This window comes from Papilio xuthus, unplaced genomic scaffold, assembly GCF_000836235.2.
Source record: "Papilio xuthus unplaced genomic scaffold, Pxut_1.1 DF826961.1, whole genome shotgun sequence".
In the NCBI taxonomy this organism is placed as follows: Eukaryota; Metazoa; Arthropoda; class Insecta; order Lepidoptera; family Papilionidae; genus Papilio; species Papilio xuthus.
The window spans coordinates 2,760,103-2,774,107 of NW_013531688.1; the positions used below are offsets into that span (position 1 = coordinate 2,760,103).

The following is a 14,005-nucleotide window of genomic DNA, read 5'->3' on the forward strand; positions in this document are numbered from 1 at the left end:
CTATCCTAGCTATAAAGGAAAAATTAAGGTCAACATTTCCCTTTCAATTTCTGAATTTGAATTTTTTCAAAAGTATGAAAATCTTTTTTCTTCTTTTATTTTAGAATATTTTATCAGCCATGACAAGTGTTTTTCTGTTCATAGAACTTATCCACTGGAATAAGATTAATAGCATCTTTTATTCAAACGACGATATCAATCTTACCCTAGTTCTAATTTAAATATATTTCTGTCCCCTCCCTTATAATAAAAGTTATCTTATTCAAAATTATAAATGCCAGTGACAAATAGTGTCACATTCTTTGTAACGTCACTCGTCACTTAAATCAAAAAACATGATTTTTTCTTAGAATTCAATATTATTTTATTTTCATTTATTATGATAAATTCTTTGTGATAAAAAAGCAGCAATATGGATGTAAATGTAAGGAATTAATAATTTGTTTTACCTATTATATTTTATTAGCAATTTTATAAATATTCTCGCGTACAGTGCCCCAGTTTTCAGGTTATCGTGAATTCGTGTACTCCTCGCCTAACCGGCAACGCACTGCATTGCGATCGCTGCCACCCCGACGGCGCCGATTGAGCGGGATAAAGATATAAATTTGCTAACAAAACGTGAGATCCTTCCCAGTTGCACAGGTAGACGGCGCGCGGTCTCTCACCATCAACCCGACCGCCGAGGAGTGGACGAATGCACGTTGACCTTTTTTTTTCTTTAATACTCCATAAATGTATTTATACCATGCATTTTTGTAACTCGTGCAAGCTATAGGTTTAAATTCTTTATTATTAAAGGACCCAGAATTTGACCCGTATTGTGATCCAGCCAATCCACGCAAGATCAAATATGATGACGTGTTAGCGGCTTCGCGTCGGTGTGTGGGATGCGTTGTAAAAACACCGTGTGTGGTACGAACTATTCGAGTACTTTTGTTGCTATTAACTTTTTAGTATACCTTTCCGAAGGCCTATAGGAAATCTGTTTTGATCCAAACATTTTGAAAACACGACTAAGATAAAAACTAACTCGAATAAAAAATTTAAAAGGGCATTGATGAGGATTCTGCTAACATTATGTGATAAAAAGTTGCGCATACGAACGCTCTTAAATCGATATTATTTCTAAATCGAGAATTTCTTTTTTTATTCCTTCCCTTCCTTTTTTATTTTAGAAAGGTCATATGTCTGAAACACTCGGGATGGAGTTGTATTTCAAGCAGGAATTCCTACAGTACACGGGCAGGTAATCAATCCGAAAAAACATGATAACTTAAATATGTACATGTGTAATAAGTATTGACCACTCTTTTAGTTTTAAGGAGCGTGGAGTGTGCAACACGTTGTTGCTCCTCTCTGACGATCAGAAAAGGAATGGAGTGATTACAGCCAGCACTGGTAACCACGGGATGGCATTAAGTTATCATGCAGCCCGGCTCGGCATACCGTGTGTGGTCGTAATGCCGCAGCGCACGCCGCTTACCAAGATCTCTAAATGTACGAGTTTCGGTGTCAAACCTTTGCTGCACGGCTCATCTATTGCTGATGCTAAACTGTACGCCATGACGATGAGTAAAGAGAAAAAAATGGTATACGTCAACGGGTATGTGAACAAGACAATTAGTAAAATAACTCACAGTCAGTATTTTTACAACTATGTGCTGTCAAAAATGTTCAAAATCTTTGAAAGCATAATCTCCTTATGGATACTAAAAGCCGCGTGCTGTGCATTTAAAAACATTTTATGAAAAAAGTTTTCATTAACCACGCAGTTGCTAACTCAACTGAATCTACCCCTGAACCTTTCATATAGTTACCTTACTCTCAACTTTACATATATTTACTGTTTTGTTTTAATAGATATGATCACCCTAACGTGGTTGAAGGTCAAGGAACAACGGGTTTAGAGATCATGGAGCAAGTGCCTGATGCAGACGCTATAGTAGTCCCGGTGGGCGGCGGTAGCCTCATCTGTGGTGTCGGAGTGTGCGCCAAGTACATCAAGCCCAGCATCGAAATCTATGTCAGTCTAACTTGGAAATATACTAACATATTTTGTGTAGATGTGTTACCTCTTGAAAGGCCCTAAGTTATATTGATTTGAAAATATAATGAAAGCAGATTTTATGCAAGATGTTATATGAAAGCCGTGAACTTATTTACGTGTATATCACCCTGGGATTTTATGGACTGATGTTATTTTTCCGTTCAAAAGCCTCTGGTATAATTATTTTGATATTTTCAGGGCGTAGAAACCGATAAAACATGCAGTATGGTTGAATCATTTCGTAAAAATGAACGGGTATTCTTTCCGATAGACACAACTATAGCCGATGGACTGGGGGTTAATAAAGTCGGAGTCAACACATTTTTCACCCTAAAAGGAATAGTCGATAAAATGGTATACTCATAATCATTGAACATTTTTTGGATATTGGGACTAATTGTAAAATTTCGAAATAAAATGTTTTCAAAATTTTGCTAAAACAGGTTGTAGTTAAAGAGGACTGGGTGGCCCGGGCGGTGATGCACATCGTGGAACAGGAGAGGTTCGTGGTTGAGGGTGCCGGGGCGACCGGTGTCGCCGCTTTAATGGCTGGCCTCTTCCCCAACCTAAAAGGGAAGAAGTATGTTAATAAAATTATCGGACGGCTCGTGTTATTAGAAGATCTATTTCCTTATTGATACTAAAATGGTTAACTTTACACAGAGTGGTGTGCATTCTGACCGGGGGCAACATTGATACGACTATATTAGCGCGAGCGCTGGAGCGCGGCATGGCGGCGGAGGGTCGGCTGGTGAAGTTCAAGGTGACGGTGAGCGACCGGCCTGGTGGTATGGCCGAGCTGTGCAACCTCATGGCCACTTGCGGTGTCACGCTGCGTGACTGCATCCCTGAGCGTGCCTGGGTTAAAGGAGACGTCTACAGCGTGGAGGTACTTCTAGATTATATCTTTTAGTAGGTAAAATGACACATATGACTTAGAAGTTATCGAAACTATAAATTTTGTTGTTATACTTATCCATAATCACGTATGCTATCCTTAATCACCGTTTAGGTGTTGGCGTTGTTATAAATTGCTATTAACTATGTATATTGCTGGTATGATAAAATTATTTTGTTATATAGCTGAAAATAATTGCTGAAACACGTGGTTGGGATCACACAAAAGAACTGATGGAAATGGTTAAGAAATCTTACAAGGAATGCTTCTTCCAAGAGATCGGCGGAAGCTCAGAGAAACCTATCGTTCGCCGCGGCCCATGCCTGGCGCCTAACCCTATCTGCATGCAGAAATAGAACAATACCTTATTACTACTCCATATCGATACATGTTAAAAAATTCAAATAAATAAAGGCAGTGACTGAACTCGTGCGATGTTTTTTACTTACAATAAGCCTCTTTGTGAAGCGGTTTAGAAATATATATGGAAAATTCTTCTGGAGCCCCTTTTTAAATAACCCCTATCAAATATCGTAGAGGCGTTTGTCAAAATATGTAGATTAAAAAAGTCTCAGATACGTCAGATGCAAAATTTCTGTCATATTTTGTCAAATTTCTTGGTTATCCCGTCAGATTAAAATAAATTATTTTGTTATTAATTACATTACATTAGAAAAGTAATAATGTCAAAAATTCTAAATATATCACCATCTCCTATAATTCAGACGGAATCTCTGGGCATGTCGCCTGGTGCACTTGCTAAACGGGTTTTCATTAAACGTTTATATCAATGGTGCCCGGTAAGTTTACTACAGAGTAGTTACCCGTGACTTCGTCCGCGCGGAACTACAAAAATATATAGCCTATCTTTTTTCAGACACAAAACATAGAATTCGATCCATGGTGTGATAAAGAATATCCAAAAACAATTACATATGATGATATTCTTGATGCTAAATCTAATATCAAACGAGAATTTTCATATTCGCCGTTAGTGGTAAGAAATATCTAATTTCATACAATTTTATCACTGGTAAAGTTCTTTCTTTGTATAGTATAAGGTGGCAACCGAACAAACGGCCAGCTAAATTCGCCAAAATAACGAAGTATCCCGTGGACACCCACATTTGCAGATGCATAGAGAGTGTATTTCCCCTTGCACTTCACTCCTCTCTACTGTATGGTCGTGGTATTTCACCGGTAGTGCTGGTGGGGATTTTGTTGGCTGTACCGCTTTTAAATGTTATTTACCCTTTGTTAAATATATCATGTGATATTTAATCGCTATTGGAACAAAACTAAATGTTATAAGACTTTTTATTTTCAAGGTCTCAAAAAATAACCATCGTTTTCCAGTTGAGGTATACTACAAAATGGAAACTTTTCATCGTACTGGGAGGTAAAATATCATGATCATGATTATTAGAACAATTATTTCTTTGATATTTATAATTTATAGATATTAAATACATTCGTTTATGATTTTATTAACCGATCAGTTTTAAAGAACGCTGTGCTTATTACGCATTAAGTAAACTAAGTCCGGAACAAAAGAAGCTCGGTGTTATTTCAGCGTCTCTTGGAAACTGGGCTATGGTAAATATCTTTTATAAATGTACATAATATGTACCTTGCATAGTTGATTAGGAGGATTCTAACTAGCCACCTGATCGATGCCCGTATCCTCACCTATTGGAATGCTTCTTTTATTTCACAGGCTCTGGCATACTGGGGTCAAAACTTAGAAATCCCCGTGACCGTGGTGTTACCAGTGACGTCATCGTTACGTAGCCAACAATTCTGCATTGATTATGACGCAGAAGTGGTTGTTCACGGAAACGATTTGACTGAAGCAAAGAGAAAAGCTTGCGCTATTCTAGTAAACTCCAAACTTAGTTACATTAATGGGTATGCCAGAACAATAACGTAAATAAAACGTACAATAAAAAGAAAAATACCAATATATAAAAGCATCCTTCTTCCGAACGGACTCTTATCAATATCTGATTTCTTTGATAGCTACTATGCCTCACACATGGATAAACTTTCTATTTATTACAAAACTGTTGTACTCTCTCTCTCTCTCTTTATGAATACTATGGTTTAACTCGATTTGATTAGTCCTTATATATTTAATTTATTACTTATAAAACAATATACATAACGATCTAGGTTCGATCATCCACTCGTCATATCTGCAGCGGGAACTATTGGTGATGAAATACTGGAACAGTTGCCAGATGTTCACGCCGTACTAGTACCAGTGGGAGGAGGCAGCTTGATCGCCGGTATCGCCACTGCTATCAAACAAATCAGACCTGGAGTGCTTGTCTACGTAATTCTAGATCTGGTTTAATTTTTTAGGCGTACAAAAAGCAATTTGTCCAGAATTTGATGACAGCTGAAAAAAAAATTGCCCATATTACGTAAAAGAAACTTTTTTTTACTTTTGTAAAGTTATTATACGTAACAGTAGAATTAAATCTTCCATACCTTAATTATCATACAAATAAAACTATTAATTTAATCGTAATTATTATTTAATCTTTTTTTAATAACAGTTTTTAGTAAATTACTATCGGCGGGTACACGAGAAAACTTAGAAAAAATGTTTTCGTTTTATGCGTAAATGTCAGAACCAAATAAATTAGTTAAACACGTACATCTACATATACACACTGTCACAGGGTATACAATCAAACAAATGTCCCAGTTTCAAGAGAGCGTTAGAAAAGGGCACGCCTTGCCAAACGAAGGTGGAACTCGGCATGGCAACGTCATTGCAAGTTCCAACAGTTGGATACAACGCTTTTCAAACAGCGAGAAACCTCATCAACGATGTGGTAGTGATATTTTTCCCTATAATTATAAAACAATAATAAGACTTTGTAGGAAAAAGATTTCCTTTTTAACATAGTCGTTGGGTGGGAGCTTCTCCTATTTCCCACGCAGTATTAAAAATATACTTTAACACTTTTTTATGTTTGTCGATTATTAAATGTTTTATATATTTGGTTGATTACAAATTCCAGGTGTTAATTGATGACAATTGGATATCGAAAGCAGTATTTCATCTCATTGATCGAGAAAAAATTGTTGTGGAAGGCGCAGCCGCGATAACACTTGCAGCAATTATGTGTGTACCAAAAGCATTGCGAGAACTTAGGGAGAAAAAGTAAGTTCTAAACAACATTCAAACTAATGACACATTTACCGACTCGCCTTGCGAAGTCTAGAAGAACTAATACTAACATATAAAAGTAACATTCCAATCCTTTTCTTTAATTTAATTTCAAAATGTGTATTAGTCAAATCTACATACAGTCTCATTCCTTGCAGAGTTGTTTGCATTCTAAGCGGTGGTAATTTGGAGCCAATGCTCTTCAAATGCATTGAAAGGGCCAAGGCTTTTGACGGTCGATTACTCACTATTAACGTACGTTATACTTTTTATCCTTTTCTTACAAAAACACGAGCGATTATTATTTTATTTATTTAGTTATTGATTAAATGCATAACCCTTTATTACAGGCAACATTTCCTAAAGAAGATTTGCAAACCCTTACGAAGATTTGTAATTTTTTAACACATTTGGAATGTAACATATTGCGGCATGATTTTGACCAGCCATGGCTTTCAGACAGTTATCCTAATGACTTGAATGTAAGATAAACCTTTTTAATCTCACAACAACTAAGAGAACATAAAATTCAACTATAATTGCGCTATTTTAAGAACATATAAATGTTTGGACAACTTTACACGAGAAGATTTGGTCTTTTTGATGATTATATTTATTTTTTTATAATATTTTATTTGCAGGTAACAATAATTTGTGAAACGCGTGATAAAGACCACACGAAAACAGTGAAAAGGTTGTTTAATAAATTCTTTTCGGATATTTGCGAAGTTCAAGAAGAGAGCTTCTGTAATTCAGATATGTGTAAATGCTTCTCTTGTAAAAATAAATAAGCAGTGATATACTTGAGATGTACTAATGTCGTTTTATTGCTTTTTCACCTAGTTAAAGATTGTCTGCCATCAAAAAAAAAGAAAGATGTAGGATCATATTGAGAAGAATATTTCATTGTGCAGCACTAAATAGCGTAGATAAAAAAAGAAAAATATCTACAGAGGTAGTGTAGATACGCAATTTTTTTTTTGTTTTCATTTGTCAAAAATCTGTCTTTTTGTAATTTTCCTCGTTGACATCTTTCAAAACATCGTCATCCCTTATTCTGCAATGTGTAAATAAATAAAAATTCAAAGTGATTTATACAATACCCGGGATATTCAGCAAAATAACTTACTAATCACAATGTCGTCACGCCGATACGTTAGTTAAATTCGTGCATAAATCTCATATTAAGGCTAATTGACGTAACGTAAAGCGTGAAAAATTTACACGATTATTTAATTCGTTTGCAGGAGGATTATGATCAGTTTTGTGATCCAGAGAATCCAAAGAAAATAAATTTCGAAGACATAGTCGAGGCATGCGAAGCCAGTAGGCCGTTCATGCCTATTACACCATGTTACGTTAGTTCTGATTTATACAATACAAATAATCCTATGAAAAATGATCTACTTATTATATTCCCCTCCTTTATCGATTAGATCTCTATAAGCGGCAGTCACATCACTATTATTTTGACGAATTTAGGTGGCTGCTTGCTCGATAAATTGCTTAAAATTCTTTTGTTTCCACAGCTTTCACAAACACGAAATGATTTTGGGATCAATTTTTATTACAAGCTCGAAACGGTTCATAGAACGGGAAGGTAAGTAAACAGTGGGAATTTAATATGGTGGGTAACAAAAACAGATGTTATATTGCAATATGTAGGCAATATTATTGTTAATATTCTCAGACCTATTGACAATAATTTTTGCAATATGATAATTAAAAAATTGTAATAATCGGTCACTTCATTCCCCACCACTGACATTGTTCTGTGCTAGAATAATTTAAGGTTACCCTCGTATTAACAAAGTTATAAATTTCAGTTTCAAGGAAAGGGGTGCACTGAATGCATTACAAAAATTGCCTCGGGATAAGAAAAAGATTGGCGTTGTATTGGCTTCGCTGGGTAACCAAGCAATTGGACTGTGCCACTGCGCGCGCTTACTGGGCATACCTGTGGTGGTCGTGATGCCAGACAACGTACCGCTCATAAAGCTACAGCTATGCAAAAATTTAGGCGCCAAAGTGATAGTGGAGGGCAATGACTTACAGGAGGCACAAAAACATGCGCGCTTTATTGCACGAGATAAGGGACTTTCATATATTAATGGGTAGGAAATTATTACGATTAGTTATATAATACCTCAAAGCATACTACCAAAATGCTCCGTTTTAAAATCGTTAAATGATCTAAAAAAAAAAAGTACCTTAGTGTGGATTTAGTTAGAGAAATCTAAAATAAACGACTTTGTGACGACGAATTAAATGGCTTGTAATGCTGCAGTTAGGCTTCTAATAATTGGAATATAAGATAATTATTAGAGTAACGTATCTGTGTATGTTACAGTCGCGACCACCCAGACGTACTGACGGGATACGGGGGCGTGGCGCTGGAGATCATGGAGCAGGTGCCGAACGTGGACGCCGTTCTGGTGCCAGTGGGCACGGGCGGCCTCATCGCCGCCGTTGCCACTGTCATCAAACACATCAAGCCCAGCTGCCTAGTTTATGTCAGTAACTGGAAAATATTTCAAATACACATTAGGCAAAAATATACGAAAAAAACAAACCAAAAGACACGGAGTTATAAACCCACCGTTATCATTTATTCTCTGGACTGTAGAGTAACAAAAATTAGGTGTTATCTTTGAAATAACCATCTACGTAGAAAAACATTTCGCTCCAAAAACTTGACAAACATACTGTTGATGTAAAACTTGTCGCCTTTTCTCTTTTAGTAATCTTTCCATTTTTTTATAATACCACAGGGTGCTCAGTCAGAAGTGATCCCCACGTTCTTCGAGTCACTGGAAAAAGGTCAGCCTGTGACCAAACCAATGCAGCATTCTCTGGCGGACGGCATTGCGATGCCTTATGTCGGTGTCAACGCATTCTACAACGCACTGCCCCTCGTTGATAGAATGGTTAGATTAATTAAATTAACGACTTCTATTAAATATATTGGATATCCTATTTCTAAATAATTAATCTAATTTAACTTTTATAATTATTATTTAAAAACTCGGAAATAGCACTCAAGGTTAAGTTCATAACTTTTGATTTAAAACTTAAATTTAAAATTACAGATATTGCTAAAAGAGGACTGGATCGCTCGTTCTATTTTGTATGTTGTAGAAAAAGAGCGTTTTGTGATCGAAGGTGCTGCCGCATGTGCTGTAGCCCCAATACTAAACAGCCTTGTCCCAGAACTGAAGACTAAAACGTATTTAATTTTACTATTTTAACTAAATTATATTTCAGCTCAATAGTGTACCACTATCGATATTAATCATAATAAAAAAAAGTCTACAAAACAGTTTATATATTTGAGATTGTTGCTATTGTTAAGACTGAACTCAGATTATTTTTATACCCGTAGTTTGACATTGAAATTATTATTTTAATATTAAATTATATAAATAATTCATTATCGCACGGCCAGGCTGATATACAAAAAATATGATGTATAAATTGTGCTCATTTTACAATGAAGAATACAATGGAATTTACCGAATAAAATACGTACATTTTTCACATATGTTGTATGTATCAATAAGTGGGTTCCAAGCTTAGGGAACATACCCATACTACGTGACCTATATTTTAGTTTTCTCTAAGTTTTTTTAAGACTACATGCATACTTAAATTACCCAACTCCTGTGACTGACCGTAGTATTTAAAGACTCCGCCCCCCCCCCTCCTAAACGGGTCACGTAGTTCGGGTACGCTCCCTTAACTTCAGATATTTGATATTTTGAAATAGGCTCTTAATAGCTTTATTAAATGAACTAATAATTTGTTTTATCCAGTGTGGTGTGTATCTTGAGCGGGGGCAACATTGACGCAACTTTGTTGAACCGTTCCTTAGAGAGAGGACTCGCATCTTTGGGCCGAATGATCAAATTTAAGGTATAATGGCTAGTTCCAATCATGTCAACGACGAACTAATGTTAAAAGTCTAAATATCTGGCAAAGATGCCATGGTAAGCAAAAGCGCATTTTGGGCGCCATAGGAACCTGCCTAAAGTAAAAATAATCGTCTTTTTGCTTCGTCTACAATTAAAAAAAATCGCTGAAGTATAGGCCATAGAGCTAATTGTTATTGCACTTCAGTTGAATCTAATTCGCTAACGCTTACCACAGCTACTGCTTTTCAAGTCAAGGTCGAAAACATAATTTTTATTCTCATCAAGCTAGCGCTGTATTAACCTCGACACCGTTTAAATTGTTAGACAATAAGACATTGTCCCGAAAACTATTTCGTTTCGGGTATTTATTGTTGCGCCGATCGATTGTTTCCCGCCAAAAAATTATTTATTTATTTTTATTTCTCTATATACTAAATATTAAAAAATAAAATGTATTATTTTGCTTCAACAGGTCGGAATTAGAGCTGATTCGGCTGCAATGGCTGAACTCCATAAACTCCTCTCAGAAGGCGGATACAATGTAATACGTCAATTTATGGATCACATTTGGGTTGAAGATGAAATACACTATGTTGAGGTAAGATTTTGTGAACATAAAATTGAACCTTAATCGTATATGTATAAGAATGAATACTGCTTGGTAAGTCATTTTTTGTGTTTTTTCAAATTAGAGGAAAAAATTCTATTCTTTTTTAATAAAAATATAAGCAGATTTTTGTTAATTTACTAATATTTCTAGTACCAAATAAGGTCTATGCTTTGCTATATTCTATGCTATTGATCTGTATCTTTATTTGCAAGATAAAACTATTAATAAATGGAAAATTACATAAATTCAAAATATTTATTTCACAGGTCAAAATTGTCTGCCAATCAAGAGATCTGCAGCATGCCATACAGCTTAAAAGAATGATTGAAAAAGCTTACCCAAAAACTGCTATTTTTGAAACTGAACCCCTCAATGACAAACACATGTGTCCATGTTACTTAAAGAAATAACATTTTTACTATTATTTCCTATCCTACATTCACGAAACAATAGATTATTTTCAAATATTTTATTTTGTCATTCACATACACTTATCTTAAAACTAAACAAAATATTTATACATGACAACTTCAAAAAAATCACTTTATAAACTAATAAAAGTAACATCACAATATCGACTTTATGCTTGTTTTTTTTACCTTTAGTTAATAAGTTTTTCCATAAAGGTAGCCATCCTTATGTCTCTCTTGCTAAGGCCATTCACATCATGGGAAGACAGTGTCACCTAATAAAAAAAACGGGACTGATATTTAATATGTCAATACTAATATATAAGGAAGGAAAACTTTAATAGTGTAAATATATCATCCAACATTTATTCCAGTCAGATATATTTGAATTCTATTATTTTATTTATAAATTACATGAAAAAAAATTAATTGTCATTAATAAATGTTAAGATTGTTTTTAAATATCAATGGACACTTAGATGAATATTTAAAAAAAAAAAATGTAAATACCTGAACTTTGTTGTATACATTAAACCATTCCGGATGGTGGTCCATTTTTTCAGCTAACAATGCTACTCTTGACATAAAACCAAATGCTTCATTGAAGTCCTTGAACTTAAATTCTTTTTCAATTGCATCACGATTGCTTTGGACCTTCCACCCTGATTGAATTAAAGGCTGTAGGAGCCCATTGCGCTCTTCAGAATTAAGTTTATCAGCCTAAAAAATATAACATGTCTATTTTTTATATCATGGAATAAACATTCGAACAAAATAAATAAAAGCTATGAAGCACTTAAAAGGAAATTAAAATATTTTGAAACAAGTGTCCAGGCACTGTTATAATAACCTACGCAGTTAATAGGAATTTAAAAAATATTCTTGGTAAAATCATATGGAATCATGGTGACAAAACAACGTTAAAAAAATAATATCTACTTACCATTTTCCTCTTAGGCGCACTGGTAAAACCGGCTCGTACTGTGATCGTTACAGACTGTGTGTCATTGATTTGTGTTCGCGCAATTCGACTCAAGGCAGTGGGGTGAAAGTGTATCGCTATCGAACGACCCGTATTGTACAAAGTTTTGCTCCATGACATGTTTCAGATACAACTTAAATAATTATAATTGCGTTTATCACTTATTAACTTTATACAAATATAAAATAACAACAATTATGACATCCAAATTCCCACAAATTGAAAACTTTTGACATTTGAAATTAGTTTCAAATAGTAAACAAAGACATTTTATCTTTTTTGGTAGATAATTCAAAAAAATAGTTTAAAATAATTAAGATTTCAATTTCTCATATTTTAATAAACTAAATGTAAAAACAAAGTATTTGCAAAATAAAATATCAGGCGCTATTTTCTAAACATGAAGGTGGCACTACCTACTCTTAGATTCTTTTCTTCTTTAATTTCTTGACAGTGTCATTGCCATTTTAATTTGAATTTGATTTCAGTAAACAAATATGCAAAAGTACATATAAAGTAAAAAATAAGTGACTAACAAATATTATATGGATCAAGTATAATAGGGTACATATATCTCAACGAAAGTAAATGTTTGAACGAAAATGAAATCAGTATTTATATGTATTTTTCATCATTCCGTTTGAAATTTTACTACAATTAAATTTGTTATTTAAAACTTAAGGTGTACATGTCAAGCTTTTAGCGGCATTCAGCAAATTTCAAGTCCAAATGGATACCTTGCAAAGCTTTCTTCCTCCTAATATGTTTGAAAAAATCGAAAAGGCGGGAATAGGAACACTTAAGTTACTCACACTCTCAGTTTTAGATTTAAAGAAAGTTACAAACTTAACAGCAGATGATATTGCCTATTTAAAAGATGCCATTTCTAATTACTATAAACCACCTTGTATTACATGTGATAAGTTAATTGAACTTCCAAAATTTAAGAAAATATCAACTGGTTGTAACAATATTGATAATCTATTATTTGGTGGTTTTGCTGCTGGTACTATAACAGAACTATATGGTGAAAGTGGATCTGGTAAAACTCAAATAGGATTAACAACAGCAGCAAATAGTTGGCCCAATAAAAGTGTATATATCTGCACTGAAGACATATTTCCTGTAAAGAGATTAAAACAAATTACAGATTCTTTTTCAATTGTTAATGACCATTGTAAACTTATATTTGTGGAACATCTCACTGAGCCACATGAACTGTTTTCTTGCATTAAAGTCAGATTACCAAAGCTTCTGGAACAAAATGAACTGTCTGCACTTATAATTGATTCTATTGCTGCACCTTTTAGATGTGAGGGTACAAATTATATGAAGCGAGCTGAAGATTTAAGAGAGATAGCGGTTATGTTACTAGCTTTAGCTCAAAAATATAACTTTGCTGTTATTTGCATAAACCAAGTGACAGCATCATTTGAAGGAAGTTTGAATGTTTTACCATCTCTTGGATTGGCTTGGTCTAACTTGGTGACATATAGACTATGGTTGCAGAAACAATCAGAAGACATAAGCAATGCTATTTTGCTACAAAAAGGTATTCAAAGTAACAACACTGTCAGAGAGCTCCGTGTAGTCTTTGCACCAGATTTACACAATGCATCCACTGAATTTATAATAACATCAGAAGGATTAAGAAGTATATAATAACTTTTAAGTTACTATTACTATTTCCATGTATATTATAAAAGATGAGAAATGCTTTCATAAATGAAACATCTGAGACATAAGGTAACTTTTCAATAATAAAACATCATAAATAACCAATTATCATTCTTTTATAGATAAGTTATAATGTAAATAAAGTTATTCACTTGTATCCAACTTAATTTTTTTTCGGCATGAACTTGAAAAGTTTTCAAACAAGAATAAATTAGTTCAATCTTAATAAGAAGTTGTCTCTAATCGTAGCTTAAGTGAACGTCTAATGTGAAGCGCTATTTTATTG

At 34.2% G+C, this 14,005-nt stretch overlaps 5 protein-coding genes across 5 annotated transcripts; 4 read left to right on the forward strand and 1 right to left on the reverse strand.

Annotated features, from left to right (window-relative positions):
- The first annotated feature begins 288 nt into the window (after window positions 1-288).
- LOC106120281 (L-threonine ammonia-lyase) lies at window positions 289-3,380 on the forward strand. Its single transcript, XM_013315583.1, has 9 exons — window positions 289-424; window positions 802-915; window positions 1,179-1,249; window positions 1,319-1,606; window positions 1,864-2,026; window positions 2,249-2,404; window positions 2,494-2,630; window positions 2,714-2,939; window positions 3,134-3,380. The coding sequence occupies exons 1-9, from the start codon at window positions 413-415 to the stop codon at window positions 3,302-3,304; spliced, it is 1,338 nt and encodes a 445-aa protein (XP_013171037.1). The 5' UTR covers window positions 289-412; the 3' UTR covers window positions 3,305-3,380.
- A 194-nt stretch (window positions 3,381-3,574) lies between these two features.
- Window positions 3,575-7,020, forward strand: LOC106120279 (L-threonine dehydratase catabolic TdcB). The gene is made up of 11 exons (XM_013315582.1): window positions 3,575-3,748; window positions 3,826-3,945; window positions 4,277-4,347; window positions 4,448-4,544; window positions 4,666-4,856; window positions 5,121-5,283; window positions 5,636-5,791; window positions 5,981-6,123; window positions 6,288-6,384; window positions 6,480-6,611; window positions 6,771-7,020. Exons 1-11 carry the CDS (start codon window positions 3,632-3,634, stop codon window positions 6,918-6,920), a joined length of 1,437 nt encoding a protein of 478 aa, XP_013171036.1. The 5' UTR covers window positions 3,575-3,631; the 3' UTR covers window positions 6,921-7,020.
- Window positions 7,021-7,170: 150 nt separating this feature from the next.
- On the forward strand, window positions 7,171-11,231 carry LOC106120282 (L-threonine ammonia-lyase-like). The gene is made up of 10 exons (XM_013315584.1): window positions 7,171-7,284; window positions 7,377-7,487; window positions 7,659-7,729; window positions 7,956-8,243; window positions 8,480-8,642; window positions 8,901-9,056; window positions 9,219-9,355; window positions 9,942-10,041; window positions 10,513-10,638; window positions 10,917-11,231. Exons 1-10 carry the CDS (start codon window positions 7,267-7,269, stop codon window positions 11,058-11,060), a joined length of 1,314 nt encoding a protein of 437 aa, XP_013171038.1. The 5' UTR covers window positions 7,171-7,266; the 3' UTR covers window positions 11,061-11,231.
- On the reverse strand, window positions 11,105-12,248 carry Pcd (pterin-4a-carbinolamine dehydratase). The gene is made up of 3 exons (XM_013315585.1): window positions 12,004-12,248; window positions 11,571-11,780; window positions 11,105-11,335 (listed from the first exon to the last, which is right to left on the reverse strand). Exons 1-3 carry the CDS (start codon window positions 12,160-12,162, stop codon window positions 11,252-11,254), a joined length of 453 nt encoding a protein of 150 aa, XP_013171039.1. The 5' UTR covers window positions 12,163-12,248; the 3' UTR covers window positions 11,105-11,251.
- Window positions 12,249-12,491: 243 nt separating this feature from the next.
- On the forward strand, window positions 12,492-13,827 carry LOC106120364 (DNA repair protein XRCC3). Its single transcript, XM_013315688.1, has one exon. The coding sequence runs from the start codon at window positions 12,772-12,774 to the stop codon at window positions 13,702-13,704; it is 933 nt and encodes a 310-aa protein (XP_013171142.1). The 5' UTR covers window positions 12,492-12,771; the 3' UTR covers window positions 13,705-13,827.
- The last annotated feature ends 178 nt before the right edge of the window (window positions 13,828-14,005 follow it).